This window comes from Labrus mixtus, chromosome 8 (genome assembly GCF_963584025.1).
Source record: "Labrus mixtus chromosome 8, fLabMix1.1, whole genome shotgun sequence".
NCBI classification, from domain to species: Eukaryota; Metazoa; Chordata; class Actinopteri; order Labriformes; family Labridae; genus Labrus; species Labrus mixtus.
This window is the reverse complement of record NC_083619.1, coordinates 17,744,910-17,762,512: the sequence shown is the minus strand read 5'-3', so window position 1 is coordinate 17,762,512 and position 17,603 is coordinate 17,744,910. Positions and strand designations below refer to the sequence as shown.

Here is a 17,603-nt window from a genome sequence, read left to right as displayed (position 1 = left end):
ATCTAACATTTCAACCGTTTACTGCTTGTCTTTGGGGATTATTATTATTATTTTTTTACAATTTAAATGAACTCAAATCAAACACACCAAGATACGCTCTACTGTCTCCATATGTGTGTGTGTGTGTGTGTGTGTGTGTGTGTGTGTGTGTGTGTGTGTGTGTGCGTGTGTGTGTGTGTGTGGCCGCGCGCACGTGTGGGTATGCTATGTCCTGTTACATTGTTGAGGGTGCTCTGGCGGCCGACATCCTCCTCATTGACCTCCTTCTCCCTCTCTGCCTTTTCCGTCTCATGAAAAACGATTCCACGTCTCTGATTGAATTTTATTCCTTCCTGACCTGCTCGTTTCTGTGAGGGCGCCATCAATCTTTCGGCTAACACGACGTTTGTTTATTAGGCCCCAAACTTGGGAAAGTATCTAATGACTTTTATGAGCAATCGGTGCAATCGGGGAGTTTAGAGACGCAGCATTTCATTGTGGCTACAGTGAACAATTGAAATATGCTCTGCTCTTCACTGTTTGTTCTTGTTTCACTATTACACAACACATGACCTGCAGCTACTCACTCGAGTTCTGATATGATGTGTTGTAGTATTGCTGCTGTCTGTCTTGTGAAATTGCCGAAAAGCCTTTCATAATTACATTTGATTTTGTAACAACAACAAAAAATAACTTTATATTTTAGTTCAAAGAACGACTTGTGCTAATTCTCGCTGTGGGTTCTTCATTTTGTGTATGCCAACATGTGCCACAGCCTGATGTGTTGTCTTCCACTCTCCTTCTGGAGGAAATTCGGTATGCAAAAGTATAAAAACAACAAATTCAACAGCTTGCTTTGCAAATGCAAATGTATGTGGTGGAATTCCTAAAGATATTGTTTTATTTACTATTACATGTTTTTTTAAGCCATATTCTAAACCACATCATGTTTACACCACATAATAATGTTCTCATAAAACCTTATTTTTGCCTATACATACTTAACTTCTTCCAATTTATTATTATTATTATTTATTATTATTGTTGTTGTATTTCTTACGGACTATCGCTATGCGTAATTTTTCGCACGTCTTACGCAAGTCTGACAGAGCAATAACTATTATTACATATTTTTAATTGTAGTAGCCTATATATTAACAAAATAAAATAGAACTTGAACTAGACTTGCTAAATTAATATTTGAAATCCTTAAAATAAAAAATGCAATGCAAATTAAATCCAAATAATACTCTACTTTGATTGTCAAGAAAGAAAGTCGTGCTTTTGCGTAAGATTTTCTATGATTCACATAAAAAAATAAAGAATTGCCTTCCTCTATTTTATGACTGAAGTAATATTTGAGTTTGTATTTACCGTCATTACAGAAAATCATTGTAATGAATTGATGTAACTGTGAGGATGAATGAAAACAACACTACATAGGATAACAATAAATCATCGATCTGACATGTCAAGCATGTTGAGTTCATTTCACACACACTCTGAACAACTACTGAGGTACGTTTAAAGGTGACGCTAGTTGTCTTCATTCACGTCAGCGTCATGTCAGACTTGTGATGATTCAATCATCAGAAGTAAAGTGACAACAACACTATCTTTGGCATGTGTGGTATGATATTAAGTAAGCAGAGGAATGCGCCAGTAAACACACAACACGATCCAAAACAAAGTAGTGCTGCTGCTGTGTGCAGGCTGGCTCCCAGGTCTGCAGGCCTCAGGTCAACACCAGCTCGTATAAACCCAACAGCCTTTCTAATGAGACTATAAAAATACACGCAGAAAATAACATAAGAAGGTAAAAAGCTTTGAAATACGTTTGTTGTTACAACGTGCCAAGCAATTGTAAACAAATGTGCTTTTTTGCTTTATAATTGTTTTCACGTGTCCTCTAAATTGTCTCAATAGGAAGGAGAGGAGAATTATTGGGCAATATTGTATTATATTGGGGTATATATTATTTTTCTTATTATTAGAGTCAAGGTGTTGAAGATTAGGATGCCTGCAGCAGAGTAGTTTAAGTATATTTAACTTTTTACGCATATTGTGCTGAACGCACTCAATATAAAAAAATATATATATATGCCAGAGGGTGAGAGCAGATAGAAAAACAAAATCTTAATGTGAAATATCACGAGCCAGAATTGAAGTCTGCAAGAAACGAGGCGTAAGTTTAAACTCACAAAAAAATGACAATTTATTAAACAAACAAACAAATCCTTCAAAATACTTTTCAACAAAGGAAGAATCTTTGAAATAGTACGACGATATACACGTTCCTTTTTTTTTTCTTCTTTTATAATGGAACAAATTATTTTGGACACAAAAGGCAATTCCATTTTTTAAAAACACTTTTTTTGGTGTTTGGTCCATAATATCCGGCTACATTTTTATTTTTAGAAATAAATTACTATATGCAATTTACACGTCCATGGAAACTGGCATTACTTTAACATATCATATAATAAAAGGCACAAAAGCGAAGAGAGACTTACGTGTTATTTGCAGTAACACTGTTGTTTAGACAAAAACGAGATCAAGTCTTTTCTGTTTGTGTTTTCGGTCTCATATTAAGTCCATGTGGGGAAATGTTTGATTTGACTAAAAGAGTTCAAACACCGTGAGGAGAATACTGAGCCTGTTTTTTGGTTGTTGTTATGGTCAGAACTTGCTGCAGTCGTATACGAAAGCTCCAGAAGTGCGATAGATGGATTGGCTCGGTGGGAATGACATCTGACAGCTGTTATTCCCATTCACCGGCGAGTTATTCAAGCCGATTCTCTGGGATTCAAACATCTCTCGGACTGAATGGAAGTTCTGCTGCTGAGCGGTGGGGTACGCCGCGCCTAGATGGCCCAGGTCTCCGGCCTGGTTGAGGTACCATGAGGTCAGCCTCCCTTGGTGGGAATGGTGGCCCTCCTGCGCAGAGTTTAGGTTCGCGTGGCTCAGGGAGGACGAGGTGGTGGTGACAGAGTAATCTGGCAACGTTTCGTCCACGGTGGTGCTCGGTGCCAGGTGGCTCGACCTGTCCCCGGCGTACAAGCTCATGGCTTGCATGTTGCAATGATAGGTGGCGTTGGAGGTAGTGGAGATGGAGTTTTGGGTGCAAGGGGAACTATAGACTGGCTGACTTGGAGAATAGTTTAAGGACAAAGACGGGGTTATACCTGTTCTGGAGGCGCTGAGGCCGGAGGGAAGCTCTGTGGCCTCTTGTGGGGACCCCCGAAGGGAGGTCATGATGTTATCCACGCTGAAGCCCTGCGTAGAGGCCTGGCCGTGGTGATGGTGGTGCTCAGAGCTGTCCAACCCGATGGATCTGTTGGATGGGATGCTGTGAGGACTCCCACTGGACATGCTGCTGCTGCTGTCCGGGCTCTCGATTTTGGGCACGGTACTCAGAGAGGGAGAGTCGGCCTGCGGAGGCGTGACTGTCCCATTCTCAGTCTTAATATCCTGGATCCTCACGGGCTTGGAGCCCTGCACCGACTGCTCCTGCTCCCGGCCTCCTTGCTGCCTCGGCGGCGCGACATCCTTCTGCAGTCGATCATCTTTCTCCTTCACCACGTCCTTCTTCTTGAACCGCCGCCTCCTCCTCAGGAAGCTCCCGTTTTCAAACATGTTGTAAGAGTCCGGGTCCAGGGTCCAGTAGCTGCCTTTACCGGGTTTTTTATCGTCGCGAGGCACTTTGACAAAACACTCATTTAGGGACAGATTGTGCCTGATGCTGTTCTGCCAGCCCTGCTTGTTGTCTCGGTAGAATGGAAACCTCTCCATGATAAACTGATAAATCCCATTCAGGGTCACCTTCTTGTCAGCCGAGTTTTGGATAGCCATGGTGATGAGCGCGATGTAGCTGTAGGGGGGTTTCACCATATCCTTTGGCTGAGGTTGAGGGGTGTACGGCCCATACGCGCGCGCCATGCTGGCAGGGTATTGGTCATGGGCCGCGTGAGAGTACATGTTCATAGGAGCTGGCATCCCGGTGTATCCGCCACCGGCTGCGGCCCGGTAGTAGCTCGGGTCGCTGCTGATGTAGGGCACGACGCCCAGAGAGTTTGGGCTGGAGACGGAGTAGCGAGCCTGCATGTTGTCAGGAAGAAAAGGTCCAAATTACGCACAGGGAGAGCTCCACTTCTCCTACCTCAGATCTCGGAGGCGCACAAATCACAGCTCCTCCACTGCGCACTTGTGAAGAAAAAGAAAAAGGAAAAGTATCAACAACAGTGCAACGTGCTGGATCTCAGCTGCGTTTAAGCCGTCCCCATGTCTAAGTCTCTATGAAACGCACATTGAAAAAGTTCTGAACTTTGGATATCCGTCACCGCACACGGGACTTTTGCGCAGTTAAATTCTTTCCTCCTTTTTGCTTGCGGGTGGAGCTCCTCCCCAAAAGTGCGCGAGTTGTCCAATGAGGAGGCAGGCCATGCGGAGGGAGCAGAGAACTGATGGCCACACTCGGGGCTTTAAAAAAAAAAAAAAAAAAAAAAACGAGAAAGAGGAGGTGTCGGTACCTCCCAGTCCACTCCAGCCAAGACTTCAGACGTGACAGAGCAACTCACACATGTGCGCAATCAAAGCGTGCAGGGCAAATTCCCGCACACTTTGTTACAGAAAGACATCCTCTGTCAGACCTGTTGATGTCTAAATAAAAAAGAAACAGATGGATTGTCTGTTAAAATTAGATTTTTAAATTATAACAAAGATATGGATATTAAATCAATTATATAAAATATAAACATCTTAACGAAGTCAGGTTGTCGCTACGAATATGAGCCTCATTTGTTTAATTTATTACATATGGTTTCCACGTTCATTTCTTGTCTTTCATATGAACTCAAAACAGCCAAACGGTGTCTTAACGCGCAGTTTGAACATAGAGCCTAGAGGTGCATTTTTATTAGTTAGCAGATCACAGTAAGATCAGAGCCTCGCATTGTTGGCAGTGGGCGGTGAAGCGAGATCTCATTACTGCAGGAATTAAAAGACAGCTTGGGCTGCGAGGTGTGAGAGTTTATTCAAAGTAAAAAAAGATTTAAAGACAAAAGGAGCAAATGGGATGACCGTGACACCTTACATGAGGTGCCTGACAGAATAATGTTTGGATGTGGGATGTGATGTTTAAGGGCCTTTGGGGGATTTATTTATAACTTAAACGGAATAAAATAATCATGAGAGACTTTTTAATTTTAATGTAATATTAAAAATAGTCACCTGAGAGGTCATACAGCGTTTTATGGCAGCCAAACGTAACTAATCAGTTTGAGGCCGATGTGAAATGAACGCAGATTTGGGCCAAAGATAGAAAAAAAGGTTCAATAAGCGGAGCCTTGAGGCCTCCGTATCGCCCTGCTGTCAATGGCGACTGTGCATGAAATTGTAAATGGTCACTGTGAGGCAAAGTTACAGTCCCAATATCGCAGTAATCCTCCGCAGGTCGTCTTAATTAAACGTCCGTGCAGTGGCCTGCTGCTCGGCTGGTTTCTCCTTACATGGACCCGGGCATGAACTTTTTCCACCGCCCCGAGCTGTTTACTCAACTCACGACGGACTTTTGACTTAATACTGCGGCCTGCCCACCCAGTCCTCCTTAAATCTTCATTATTGAAGGTATCCACGAGTGAACCGCAGCGACACACATGAATGGATGTGAAAATAATAAACGAAACAACATGCGGAACAATTAGGCTATGGACTTTTGTATACCTCTAATTACAGGGCTGCATTATTGTTCAGATTCAGATTTTTTTTTTTTTTTGGGGGGGGGGGGGGGGGGGGGGGGGGATGAACACACTTGTTCTAGTCATTTTGGTCTACAACTTTGTCGATTGTATTGTCTGTTTATGTCAATTTTAACATCTAGTTTCCCCACATTTGTAAGTTGTTCTTTCCTTAAAACAAAAGACATGGGACATGGAAAACAATAAGAAAGATTATATCTATATTGACTGTAACAATATAGGCACAGAAACTGATTCAAATAAAACAATGTGTACTCTAATTCAGACTTATATAACTAGCCATGTTTACAAAAATTAATCAAATCAAACTCACAACAGGCAGACAGACACAGACAGACTGATTGATAGATAAATATGATGTTGGCGCCCTCTAGTGTTCAGCAAGATGTAAGTTTCTCTGTCAGTTTCTTTCAACATAGATTGATACATTTGTAACTTAATTGGGATATTTGAATACAATATGAACAATCAGAACACAACCTTTAAACACTAAATCTCCACGAATGCTTCAGTTATTAAGGTCTTTTTTTTAACACATGTAGCCTCTCTGTTCATATGGCCCTTCAGTTGTGTTTCTTTATTTTGGGATTTTTTAAATATATATTGATGTTACCCAAAATATAAAAGTTTTAATTTATAAACACTATAACATGTTGTCATGATATGTGTGGCAGTGTTGAATCGTGTTAGGCTGGAAGGTATAGCATACTATTAATAAGACACTACCGCCACCTAACGGTCTACTACAGTACTACAGTCCTTCGTGTCCCCCCTCAGTCTGACAGGCAGGGCTGCCTCGGGCCGAAGTGACAACATAAGCAACATTTTTATGAGTAATAGAGTAAACTAGTCACGCACATTCCTTCACTTTAAATTAAATAATAAATAAACTATAAAAGTTTTAGTTTAATGCTTGTTGTAGCTTGCAAAGTATAAAAAAAAGTTCATGGCTAGAAGAGAAGACTGTATCCTGTATACAATATCTAAATCATGATTAGTCACATGAAGTTAAAAACATATTGATCCAACTGCAAAATATATTGAAATATAATTGTTTGCAAAATGTGTAGAGTGAAGAATTTAAATCAAGTAACAGCACAGTCAGACGTCACATCAAGAGACGGGTATGTCAGACACAGATAGGCTATCAGGTAAAGAAAACCACGACTTTAGATACTTCACTGAACTTGAAACACAGCCAGTAGTTAAACAAATATACAGATACAACAGCATTCTGTCTGTTGTATAAATATAGTGCCACACTAAAAACTGAAACTATGTTTTAAAAGTACGAGACCTTTCAACATGCATGTTCGTGTAAACGCATGTAACAAACTGTTTCGGATGTCCTTCAATAGACAAAACACAACTGTTGTCTCTCCTATAATTCTCCATATAGATGTTGGAGAAGGAAGAAGTACTTGTGTTAACAAGAAGTAATAAGAAATAGCACATTACGTTGAAAATAGCAGGTAAAGGGGCAAAAGTAATCATCCAAATGTATTGAAATAAGCAGCAGTAAAAGTACTCATTTGGCAGGAAATGTGTATTAGATATGGATTATAACCCATGGACTAATGATGTGCCTGCTCTAGTCTGTGTTCACTGACCCTCAGCCTACGAGAAGTCACCGGTACCTGTGTGTTTTGTGTTGATATTTAATGTGATACATTAGAGAGCACTGTTCACCAAAGTAAACTTCCTTGCGTGTGTAAGCATTCCTGGCCAATAAAGCTGATTCTGAGTCAGCTTTATTTTGTGCCAAACAGGCCATCACTTACACTAAACTGCAACTCTCAGTTTCTTTCCCTATCATCCTTGACCCCAGTAGTGCAGGGTGTACAGAGTATACCCACTTATCTTCAGTCTCCATAGGGTATACCCACTTCTAAATCCCCTCTGATTCACACCATTGATTGATTGATAATATCCGTGGTATATGCTGCAATTTTTCCCATCCTAGGATGGTGAAGGGATGACTCTCCCTACTCTGTCTCTGATTGGCTCACAAGCACTAACTAAATATACAAAAGGAGTCTTGCATGTCACTGTTTATAACAGAGGCAGATTATCCTCTGCTAGATGGGCCACATATAAAAAAAAAAAGAGAAGCCTACCGACTTCTTAAAGCACCACAACACCACTGCTCGGCCCAACCAGTCACGTCATTGTTGCTACACCAAAGGCCAGCTCACAGACTAGTTATGTTAATATTACACGAGCTACCTCTTTTATATAGAAATCACATCTCTAAATGTCTTTTTTCTCTGCAGCTTCACACTCTCCATTGTACTATTGTGTCCTTAGAAGTGTTATGTTCTATAAATTGATCATTTTAGTGTTTGTATCCATAGCAGTTTGTTTTTCTTATAGTTCAGTACTGTGTGTCTGTGTTTCCTTTGTCCAACTTGTCTTTGTTTTAAGTGTAGTGTGTCAACTTGTTTCTCTGTACATGAGTCATGTAAAGTTTAGTCAAATTCACTTGAATGTGCTCTCATACTTGGCCAATAAAACGGATTCCGATTCTTATTCTGACTTAAGACTTCAAAGATGAGGAGGACTGATCAGAGGTCTGTTCAAAACATGAATGTTGTTGTTGTTTGTAAATAATTTCATACTAAAACTTTCTAACTTCAAACTTATTTATACTTTTAAACTATTTATGGGAGCACTTTTTTATGCTGATACTTCTTAAGTAAACTTATTAAGTTTCATTCATACATTTTGTTTACTGATGCCTTACTTTAGATTTGAATTGCATTTACCTGTTAGTGTATTATTTATTAAATCTTCTGGGAAAAATATCTATTGAGAACACAAACTAGTCAGTCTCCTCTAAATGTGATTGTATGTGTGATATACACTTGTGTGCAGTTTCAAACTCTTCCTCCTGTTGTGACCCCTAAATCCTTCACTCTGATTGGTCAGACACAGGACTTGTGTGGAAAAAAAAAACACATTAAGACTGTGTTGGCGGCTGCTAGTGGCTTTCTTTGCACTGCAATGTAGCACTTTTCCTTTTGTTATTACTTATTATTACTTATATTACAATAGAAATACATTTTCTTTTTGAGCCCCTAAAGCATTAAGATTAGTAGATGGTATGTTGCCACTGTTGTGTTACACTTCAAAGCCAGTGTTGTTTTTTGTTAATGCCAGAATAAAACATATTTGAAATGTTTTAATATTATTATTTAACATAGACAATATTTGTGCAGAAAGAAATGGAAAACAATCATTCTCATCCAACTTTCTGTCACCCCTTCATCAGTGCCTCAGTTTGACATATATTAGATTATATAAGTCAGCATCATAAAGTCTACAGTATTATGTCATGGTGCCTGTTTTGACTTGTTGGAATGTTATTGATTGGATTTATTTTTTTCCTTTGGGTTTATGTATGAAGTTTCCTCTTTCAGCTTTATCTCGTTCTCTGTGTGATGAAGTTTGTTCATCAGCATTGAGAATGATCTGAGAGAAGATCATGAATGTATCGTACTGAAATGACGGACAATAACATGTACAAATAAGAAAAGCCATTAGTAGAAAGGTGTCAAAACAAACAAGAAAATATAAAGACATTTACCTAAAAGGTGAATAAAAAAAAAGGGAAATATAATCTCAATTTTTTATTTGTACATAAATCAGATTAATTGCAAAATGTCCCAGATTCAGAGAAAAGCCTTTTTGACTTTTGGGTTGATTCTTTGTTCAATTGAAATTAAGACATTTAGTGTTCAAGCCATCATGAAAGAATCACTATCTTACTAAAGAAATATTCTAGCGGGTCTTTGTTGATGTCAATGTATTCATCGCTTCCCACTCCCTTTGGGATGAGTCATTAAGTGTTCGACCATTCTGTGTTTCTTTATGCTTTTTTTTATTTTGTGTAACATTATCTCTGTCTGTTGTTTACATTTTCAATTTAATTATAATTAATGTTTGATCGTATAAATATTAATTACAGACATTTGATCCAGTGCTTATTTACATTGAAAATATGTAATGTTTACACTAACTTCTGCAGTCACAATGCAGCAACACACTCATATTCACAGGGTAACAATTGAAACCACTGACTTTGCTTCACTTAATATATTTACTATTCATATTTATTTTTCTTTGTTCATGTAGTGTACATACAAACATGTTAATTACGTGAGATGGATCACAGACAAGTGGAAATGTATGAATGATCCTCCTCAGTTCCATTAGACATATTATATAGGCTATACACTAGAGACATAGAGGTTTCTATTCATTCATTAAACCGGCCTGCTCTCACTTTTAAACCAGGCTGGTTGTTTGAATCTGTGCAACAGTCTCATTTGTGAGATCCGACGTGATGTGTTTGCATGCTGTTAAATAAACATGCAACCCTATTACTGCACAAATGTCTTCTTTACCTCGCAGCCTTGAACTCAATAGTAAACAAATAAAATGATCAGATTCTGGATTACAATTCAAGATCTGAGAACGCTGTGTTTAAAGGCCTTTCTTCAATCACTTTATTTTTTAAATATTTAACAGATTAGTCTGCACCTGTTAAATAAAACAGTTGAGTTGAGCATACTATAGTCGCGTTTTGTAGGTGACTGCACTATATTTGGTATCAGAGGGACAGTTCTTTTTTTTTTTTTTTACTCCAATGCATCAAATGTGAATATCTGACAAATTTATATTCAGTATTCTAGTGTGATTGAACGACAAACTGCCTGTTTGACATTACGTTTTAGTTCTCAAAGAAGCAGAGGGCATCAGTACAATAGAATTACGGAGCTACAACATTGAATCTCCACGAGGGGGCGGTATAGTCACGTCAAAACCATACAGCAGGAAGAGTTCCCATCCCAGAGTCGTAAAGCGTTTGTAAATACACGTTTTGATTTCCTTCTGTCTCTCTGGTAAATCGTCTAGTAGTGATCATTTATACGTAAGATGGTAAACCTAAATGTTAAACTGAGGAGGCTGAGGATAAGTTTAGAAATACCCCCCTCCCGATGACTCCATTTAAAATATTTGTAACGTTTATTTTAATCAAATAAAAGTCATCTGTGTAAAATAAAACTACACCAGAACACTTTTCCACATTCATATCCACACGTTGAACTGATGGGGAAAGACAGTGAAGCGTCATTTCAGAGTGGAAATAAAAGAAGAATAAAAGTCATGTTTATTATAGACAGCGTCCATTGAACCAAAGGAACTCCGTTATGACGCTCAAGGCCATGACACTGTCTCTGACTCTTCACATTTAAAACAAACGAATTTTGTATCTTTGGTAAAAAATAAAATAAAATAAAATAAAAAAAATGTCGTTAATAAATTAGACAATTTAAACAAAACATTTGTAAAGAGACAAGAAGGCGGAAAAATAACGAAAGTTCGTGACATGTTATGTTCTCCTTAAAGAAGGACTTGTATTTGTATTATAATAATAATTATTATTATAATCTGGAAAAAAGAAAGCAGAGCTGCAGTGCTGATGAAAAGAGACGATTGTTTTATTGTGAGAGACAATAAACACTTGTGATTTTCATTTTCTTAACAATTTTCTCAAAGGGCTTTCTGCCGGAATTCTGCATAATTTGAACAATTTCATAAAAACCAATGTTAGTGCATGAATACAACAGAATCCAGGAACGTTTCACCTATAAAATGTTGATATTGCTCTTCCCTGCATAGAAAATCAAAAGCATTTAGTGCCATGATAGCAATGTCTGATATTTAAGAGTTATTTGATTAAAAGAAAAGGTCTTTATGTGGGAAGTTTTCCGTCTTCAAGCTGATTTGAAAGTAAATTAAATCATCATCAATCAAAGATTCTGCAGAAATTCAACTTGTTGGTTGAAAAATGCAAATTCCTTCTTTTTTGTTGCGGTTTTGTTTGTTCACATGACGCACGGCTTTACGTCCTGATAGACGCTCTGGTGATGGTGGTGGAGCTGATGATAGTAAGATCCTCCGCTGCTGGAGGGATGGAGAGAAGAGATTCCGTTGAGGTTCAAAACGAAGTCCTTCCTGTCACACACAGGAGCAGAGTGACCGGAATACCGAGACAGACCCACTGAAAAATAAACAGGACACGGCAGGTCAAACCATCACGTCAGTCATCTGCTCATAGAGGCCTCCCAATGGAAAACAGGCTCGAACGCCTACGCGTTGTCAGTTCAAAATATGTGTTGGTACCGTTCAGTACCATTCTACATTTGAATTGTTTCTAGTTCTCATGGCTCTTTGAAACAAATAAAACAAGATTTCAGTAATCAGTTTCTATCAAAATTACGGGATAGGAACTTATGAGAAATGCCTATGCTGGGTTGCCAGGTTGCAAGGAAATACGTATACTACTGTTCATATTTTTGAGTCTAGAAATATTGCAATGTTGGTAATAAGTTAAAAGTTTATTCAAGATGTATTACTTCCTCATTGTAAAACAAGTCTATAAATACATGTGTAAATAAACAGTATGCCTACTAATTCTATTTATTTATTTTTGTTTACTTAATCAAAGACTTGCTCAAATAAATTGTGGAGACATTTTAAAGATGAAGATGGGTTCAGCCTATCTAAAGTCTAGATATATATGATTCACTACAAATCTTTAAAAAATAAAATCAAATATTTTTCATGCTAAAAAAAAAAACAGGCTTAACTTGGCAACTTTGTTTCAATTAAAACTTGATGGTGGAAAATCCACCAAACACATAAATCATTGAAAGGCTTCAAGTTGAAAAGCACGAATTTACAGCTGATTATAAAGAACGTCCTGCTGTTGTATGAAGCTTCCTTTAATTGAACATTTCGTCTTTTATTGTTTGTTAAGAAAGTCTGTCTTGACATTTCCGTTGCTTCTTGATGTTATTCTGCATTTCGTCTCTTTAATACATTCCACATGACTCTCCAAAAAGCCTGCTGAAAGATGCAATGCAGTGAGAAATTTAAGACACAGGAGGCTAAATGTTGCAGATGTTAAAATGCACTGATCACACAATCTGATTATTCACGACAAGGAGAAAATTACATCCCTATTTTTAATTTGTACTCATCTGGGTTCAACCTCTTAATTATTGCTCCTATGTATGTTGTTCATCCAATACAAGTTGACTATTTAAAACACAACCAGTAAACTGTTAACAGTCGTCTTGCAATGGATGCCTGAAATAAATAAATACAGTTAAGTGTTTTACGCAAGGAGCCACTCGTGTTTTGTCTGATACGTCATCACCACAGTTAAATATTCATCACAAATTTTAATTTCTTGTGTTTAAACAGGACTCATCCTTAAATATAGATCAAGCTCACAATGAGACTTTACCTGATATCTCAGAGGAGTCTCGCGCGTTGTGGTGCAGGTAGCCTTGCTCCAGAGCGTAAGAGGACATGCCCGCGTGCATAGAAGAAGTGTTAGAGCAGGATGCCGCAGTCTGCTGTTTGATGTATGAAGACACAGGTGAGCTCCAGTGTGATGCTGCATTTGCATAAGCAGCCTGACAGTCCAACGTGCCCACCATGGCCGGGGGGGTCTGCAGGGGGCTGCTGCTGCTATCTGGGCAATAGTCAGCATTAGAGCCCCCTTGACACGCGGACATGTATGATGACCCAGAGCCTGATGACATGTGGGGGACGTGATGTCCTCCCCCGAGTCCCTCATAGCCTCCTGGCACTGTATTACCCATCAGGTCTATGTTGTAGCTGTTGTGACATGCTAATGAGCCTGGTGGAGACTGGAACTCGAAGTTCTGGGGCAGCATGGACGCACCAAAGCCGATACCGTTCATCATCCTGTACATTGGTTTCAAAGCTTGACATTTCCTTCTGAACCCGCGAGGTCTCCGGCGAAAAGAGCCCTCCTCAAACATGAACTCACTACCAGGATCTATGGTCCAGTAGTGCCCCTTTCCAGGTCTACCGAGACCTTTAGGCAGCTTAATAAAACACTCGTTCAGGGAAAGGTTGTGTCTGACGGAGTTTTTCCAGCCCTGGTAGGACCCCCTAAAGAAAGGGAAGCGGGCCTGCAGGAACTGATAGATCTCACTTAGAGTTAGTCTTTTGCTCGGTGAACTTTGGATTGCCATCACAATAAGGGCGATATATGAGTAAGGAGGCTTCTCAGGGCGCCTTAAGCCAGAGTTTCCCTTTTTCCATTTGGTGGATGCAGCCTGCGCGCTCTCCATCCCTGGCTGTGCGCTCAGCAGCGCTGCGTTCACAGCAGCAGCTGCTGGACTAGAGCTCAGAGGATAAGGTGAATCCAAATGTTGCTTGGAGCTCTCCGTCGTCATGGTTGCGCCTCTATTTAGTCCCCGTCACTGTCTTGCCTCAATAAACATATGAGCAGCCAACCATTCCTTTAATTCAAACCTTGTTAACGGTTCTCTTATGCTACAATTCAAAGGCCAGTGTCCCTCTGCGATGCTCTGCACGTTTATGAGCGTGAAAATCAAGAAACACCAGCTGCTGTTCCTCCTTCCTCCCTGTGTCCATCGCTGGGAATAACCCCATAACAGAGGGGAAAGTAAGCTCCTCGACTTTGCTCGCGCATATCCACCCGGTCAAACACAACCCCGACTACCTATCAATTGTTAAATCTTTCTGCCCCTCTTTCCTCCCCCCCCCCCCCCCCCCCCAATCCCTCCAAGAAATCGCCAGGAACTACTCCCTCCCCATCTGGCCACGAGCCAGACTAGAAGCCGGACACGGCGCAGCAGAGGAAGACAAATCTCCTCCCACGACCCCTTTTCAAAAACACCTCGGAATGCGTTTGTCACACAAATATTGGATAAGGAAATCTTTCAGAACTATTATGAGGGAACCGACAAAATTAAGAAAAAATTAAACAAAACGCATTTGTCCTCTTAGTGACTGGTTTTATTAAGGTGTATAGGGAGAATGGAACTTGTTATGTTCATTTGAGATCTGTTCAGGATTAGTACTTTGACATGAGAGGAAGCATGCTTTTTCCATCTGAGCGTGCCAACGTGCCACACACAGCGCACAAGTATCAGTTTACCTCTGGTAGTCTGGATTTCATCCCCGGAGAAAAGACTTGATTAAACTCTAAATAAGGCCAAAGTAAGATTCAGATGATTAAATATATATTTTTTTAATTTGCATCGTTTCCAGCTGTAAATGCCACTTTCTGTACTTTACGCACGGAGTTTCACGCATGTATGTTGCGTTACAGAGCAAGTCGCTTAGCAAGCACGTGACATGGAAGAATTTCCCATGCACCAGCAAAGTTCAAACACAATCTAGCTGAGATATCAGACACATCAAACCTGTAACCCCGCTGCGCGCAGGAAGCACAGCTGGTTTAAAGGAAATTTACTTTCTCGCAGAAGAATGGGCCTACTTGGAAGACATTTCTTCCTATTGTGGATTCGGGTCGACTTCGCTCAGGATGCACCATTTGTACAAAGCCTTTCCTGCGCATGTGTGGTGACCCAGGCGACGTCTACATGAAGTGCAGTAAGAAAACATAAATACTATGGCAACGAGGATCATGGACACTGGAATGTAAACACTTAGATGGAACTTTGTTTTTACATGATAAGTTCTAGAAGCTGTCGTATTATTTTTACTAATATTTATTATTTGTTTTTATTTTTATCATTATTCATTATTATTTGTAGTTATTATTATCACTACTGCTGCCCTGACCGTGGCATTGTTTTTTCTTGTAGTAGAAACCAGAGATGAGCCTCTTCGTCCTCATCATCTAAAGAAACATATCTTATTCTTAATATCTGAACAACACAATGGCGCATTTTTAAAGTTATTTACAAAAGGCTTTGACATATAGAAAAGGGACTCTGTCAGCCTCTAGTGTTAGTTCGATCCCTTGCAGAGCTGTCTTGATAACATCTTTACTGCGTTGGTACCTGACAGGTGCAGATGTCTCCAACAGGTGTCAGACCTTACCTGACTCCACAAGGACCACTGGCTCCTATATATATATATATATATATAGACAGACACAGAGAGAGAGAGAGAGAGAGAGAGAGAGAGAGAATAACAAAAGAACAGGCAGACCATCAAGCGTTTTATTTTGTAATTCTTTGTAAAGAGCATATTTTTGAGCGAGATAAGAAAAAAACAGTCAAAGTGCATATTTTACAACGTTTTTTTAGACAAACAACAAAGTTAATAATGTTAATAGTCAGCTTAATGACACTTGACAAAAAAAAAACGTGTGAATAAAACATCTGTATGGTTCTTTGATTGGATAAATCAAAGGTACAATAATAAGAAAGTGTAACACCTTGCCACCATAATAATGTCCTCCCTCCAATGTCCATCATCAGTGCACGTTGATGATTTTAAATCGGAAAAAAAAAAGCCCGGATTTATTTCTGATAACTTAGTGTTTGTGTATGCAGCGCAGCGTCATACTGGTTTGACACATGCGCAGCAAAGGAATCCACGAGGCTGCGTGACTTGGCGTATGAAAAAGAGGCAGCAGGTGTATTTGAATGCGGCATCATTAGATCAGTGTAGCTTGGCCAGGTGTAGGTATGGTGTAGCCGTAAAGAATCTTTGCCGGAGTCCCTCTTAAACGGCCTGCTGAGGATGCTCTCTATAGTAAACGAACTCGTAAACTTGACACTTGAATCAGTCTTTGTGGCGGGTTCGGGCTCAAGCGGCTGAGCGAGCTGAAGCTCCTCTGCACTCTCCTTTTTATCGATGCGCTTTCTCCTGCGCCGGAACACCCCATCAGCGAAGGTGTACTCGCTTTGAGGATTGAGCATCCAATAATTGTCCTTCCCCCAAGGTCTGGACGGGTCCCGAAGCACCTTTAAAAAGCAGTCGTTTAGAGACAAGTTGTGCCGAACCGAGTTCCTCCAGCCGGTGTAGCTGCCTCTGAAGAATGGGAACTTTGTCATCAGGTACTCGTTTATTTCCGCCAGAGTCAGACGTCCGGAGGGGGAGTCCCGGATTGCCATGGCGATGAGAGCGATGTAAGAGAACGGAGGTTTGGGTCTCCGTACGTACGGCTTTGACTTGGTGACGGCGCACGGAGTTGCAGGTGGAGGAGGGCTGTGCACCACGCAGTCCCCATCCGACCCCAGCTCCTCCTCAGCGGACATAGGAGAGCGCACACTGCCCTCTGCGTAACTGCACATCTCCATGTGTTTCGTGTCGTAGTGGCTTCCGCACAACACCTCTAACTTCATTGCTGTTGTCTCCTTTTGGCTGTGCGTGAACTCCGGACTTTCTCTGCGTCAAGACGACTTAAATCCAAAGGAGTCTGTGTGCGCCATCACACCTGCCCGAGTGCTGCAGCCGTTCTCAACAACACCTGTGTGTGAGCAGCAGTTTATACCCGGCTCACCTCAGGACCTACCCAGGAAGGAGGAGGAGTTCACGGATTCCAAATGATTTGGAGAATCATCTTCACATCGCGTGCGTTAAAGTCATTATAATAAATAAAGCCATGATCATAAAACGTTCATCGCTCCTGTAATATAATATTACACAAATTGAGTGATGATGTTTCCTGAAAACACCATTAAGAGCAGTTTTATTACTTGTCTCACCTGTGAAAGGTGATCTGGCACACACCTTGGGACTGTTCTACCTCAGACAACCAGGCGGCGCATGTTTCCTATGTGTGTAAAGCTGCGGTGCCTGCATGTATACAGCACGTCGGTATTAGTTGCTGCAGCCTGAACTTTCACTTCATGTAGAAAACATCTGCATCTTAATAACACCAAAAAACAGCTCCACCCTTGGGAGTGTAACATTTAAACAGATAAAGGAAAGATGCATTGTGATTCATTCTCCTTTTTGACTGAGAACACTGAAGTTTTGAAATACTCTGGGAAAGTTGTAGTTAGTTTTTTTATGTGATTCAGAGGAAACCATGGC

General features: G+C 40.3%; 3 protein-coding genes across 3 annotated transcripts; all 3 read right to left on the bottom strand.

Annotated features, from left to right (window-relative positions):
• Positions 1 to 2,179: 2,179 nt before the first annotated feature.
• On the bottom strand, positions 2,180 to 4,394 carry foxc1a (forkhead box C1a). The gene has a single exon (XM_061044805.1). It carries the CDS (start codon positions 4,081 to 4,083, stop codon positions 2,659 to 2,661), a length of 1,425 nt encoding a protein of 474 aa, XP_060900788.1. The 5' UTR covers positions 4,084 to 4,394; the 3' UTR covers positions 2,180 to 2,658.
• Positions 4,395 to 11,215: 6,821 nt separating this feature from the next.
• On the bottom strand, positions 11,216 to 14,337 carry foxf2a (forkhead box F2a). Its single transcript, XM_061044804.1, has 2 exons — positions 13,054 to 14,337; positions 11,216 to 11,802 (listed from the first exon to the last, which is right to left on the bottom strand). The coding sequence occupies exons 1-2, from the start codon at positions 14,015 to 14,017 to the stop codon at positions 11,627 to 11,629; spliced, it is 1,140 nt and encodes a 379-aa protein (XP_060900787.1). The 5' UTR covers positions 14,018 to 14,337; the 3' UTR covers positions 11,216 to 11,626.
• A 1,427-nt stretch (positions 14,338 to 15,764) lies between these two features.
• foxq1a (forkhead box Q1a) lies at positions 15,765 to 17,049 on the bottom strand. Its single transcript, XM_061044803.1, has one exon. The coding sequence runs from the start codon at positions 16,907 to 16,909 to the stop codon at positions 16,082 to 16,084; it is 828 nt and encodes a 275-aa protein (XP_060900786.1). The 5' UTR covers positions 16,910 to 17,049; the 3' UTR covers positions 15,765 to 16,081.
• Positions 17,050 to 17,603: the final 554 nt, after the last annotated feature.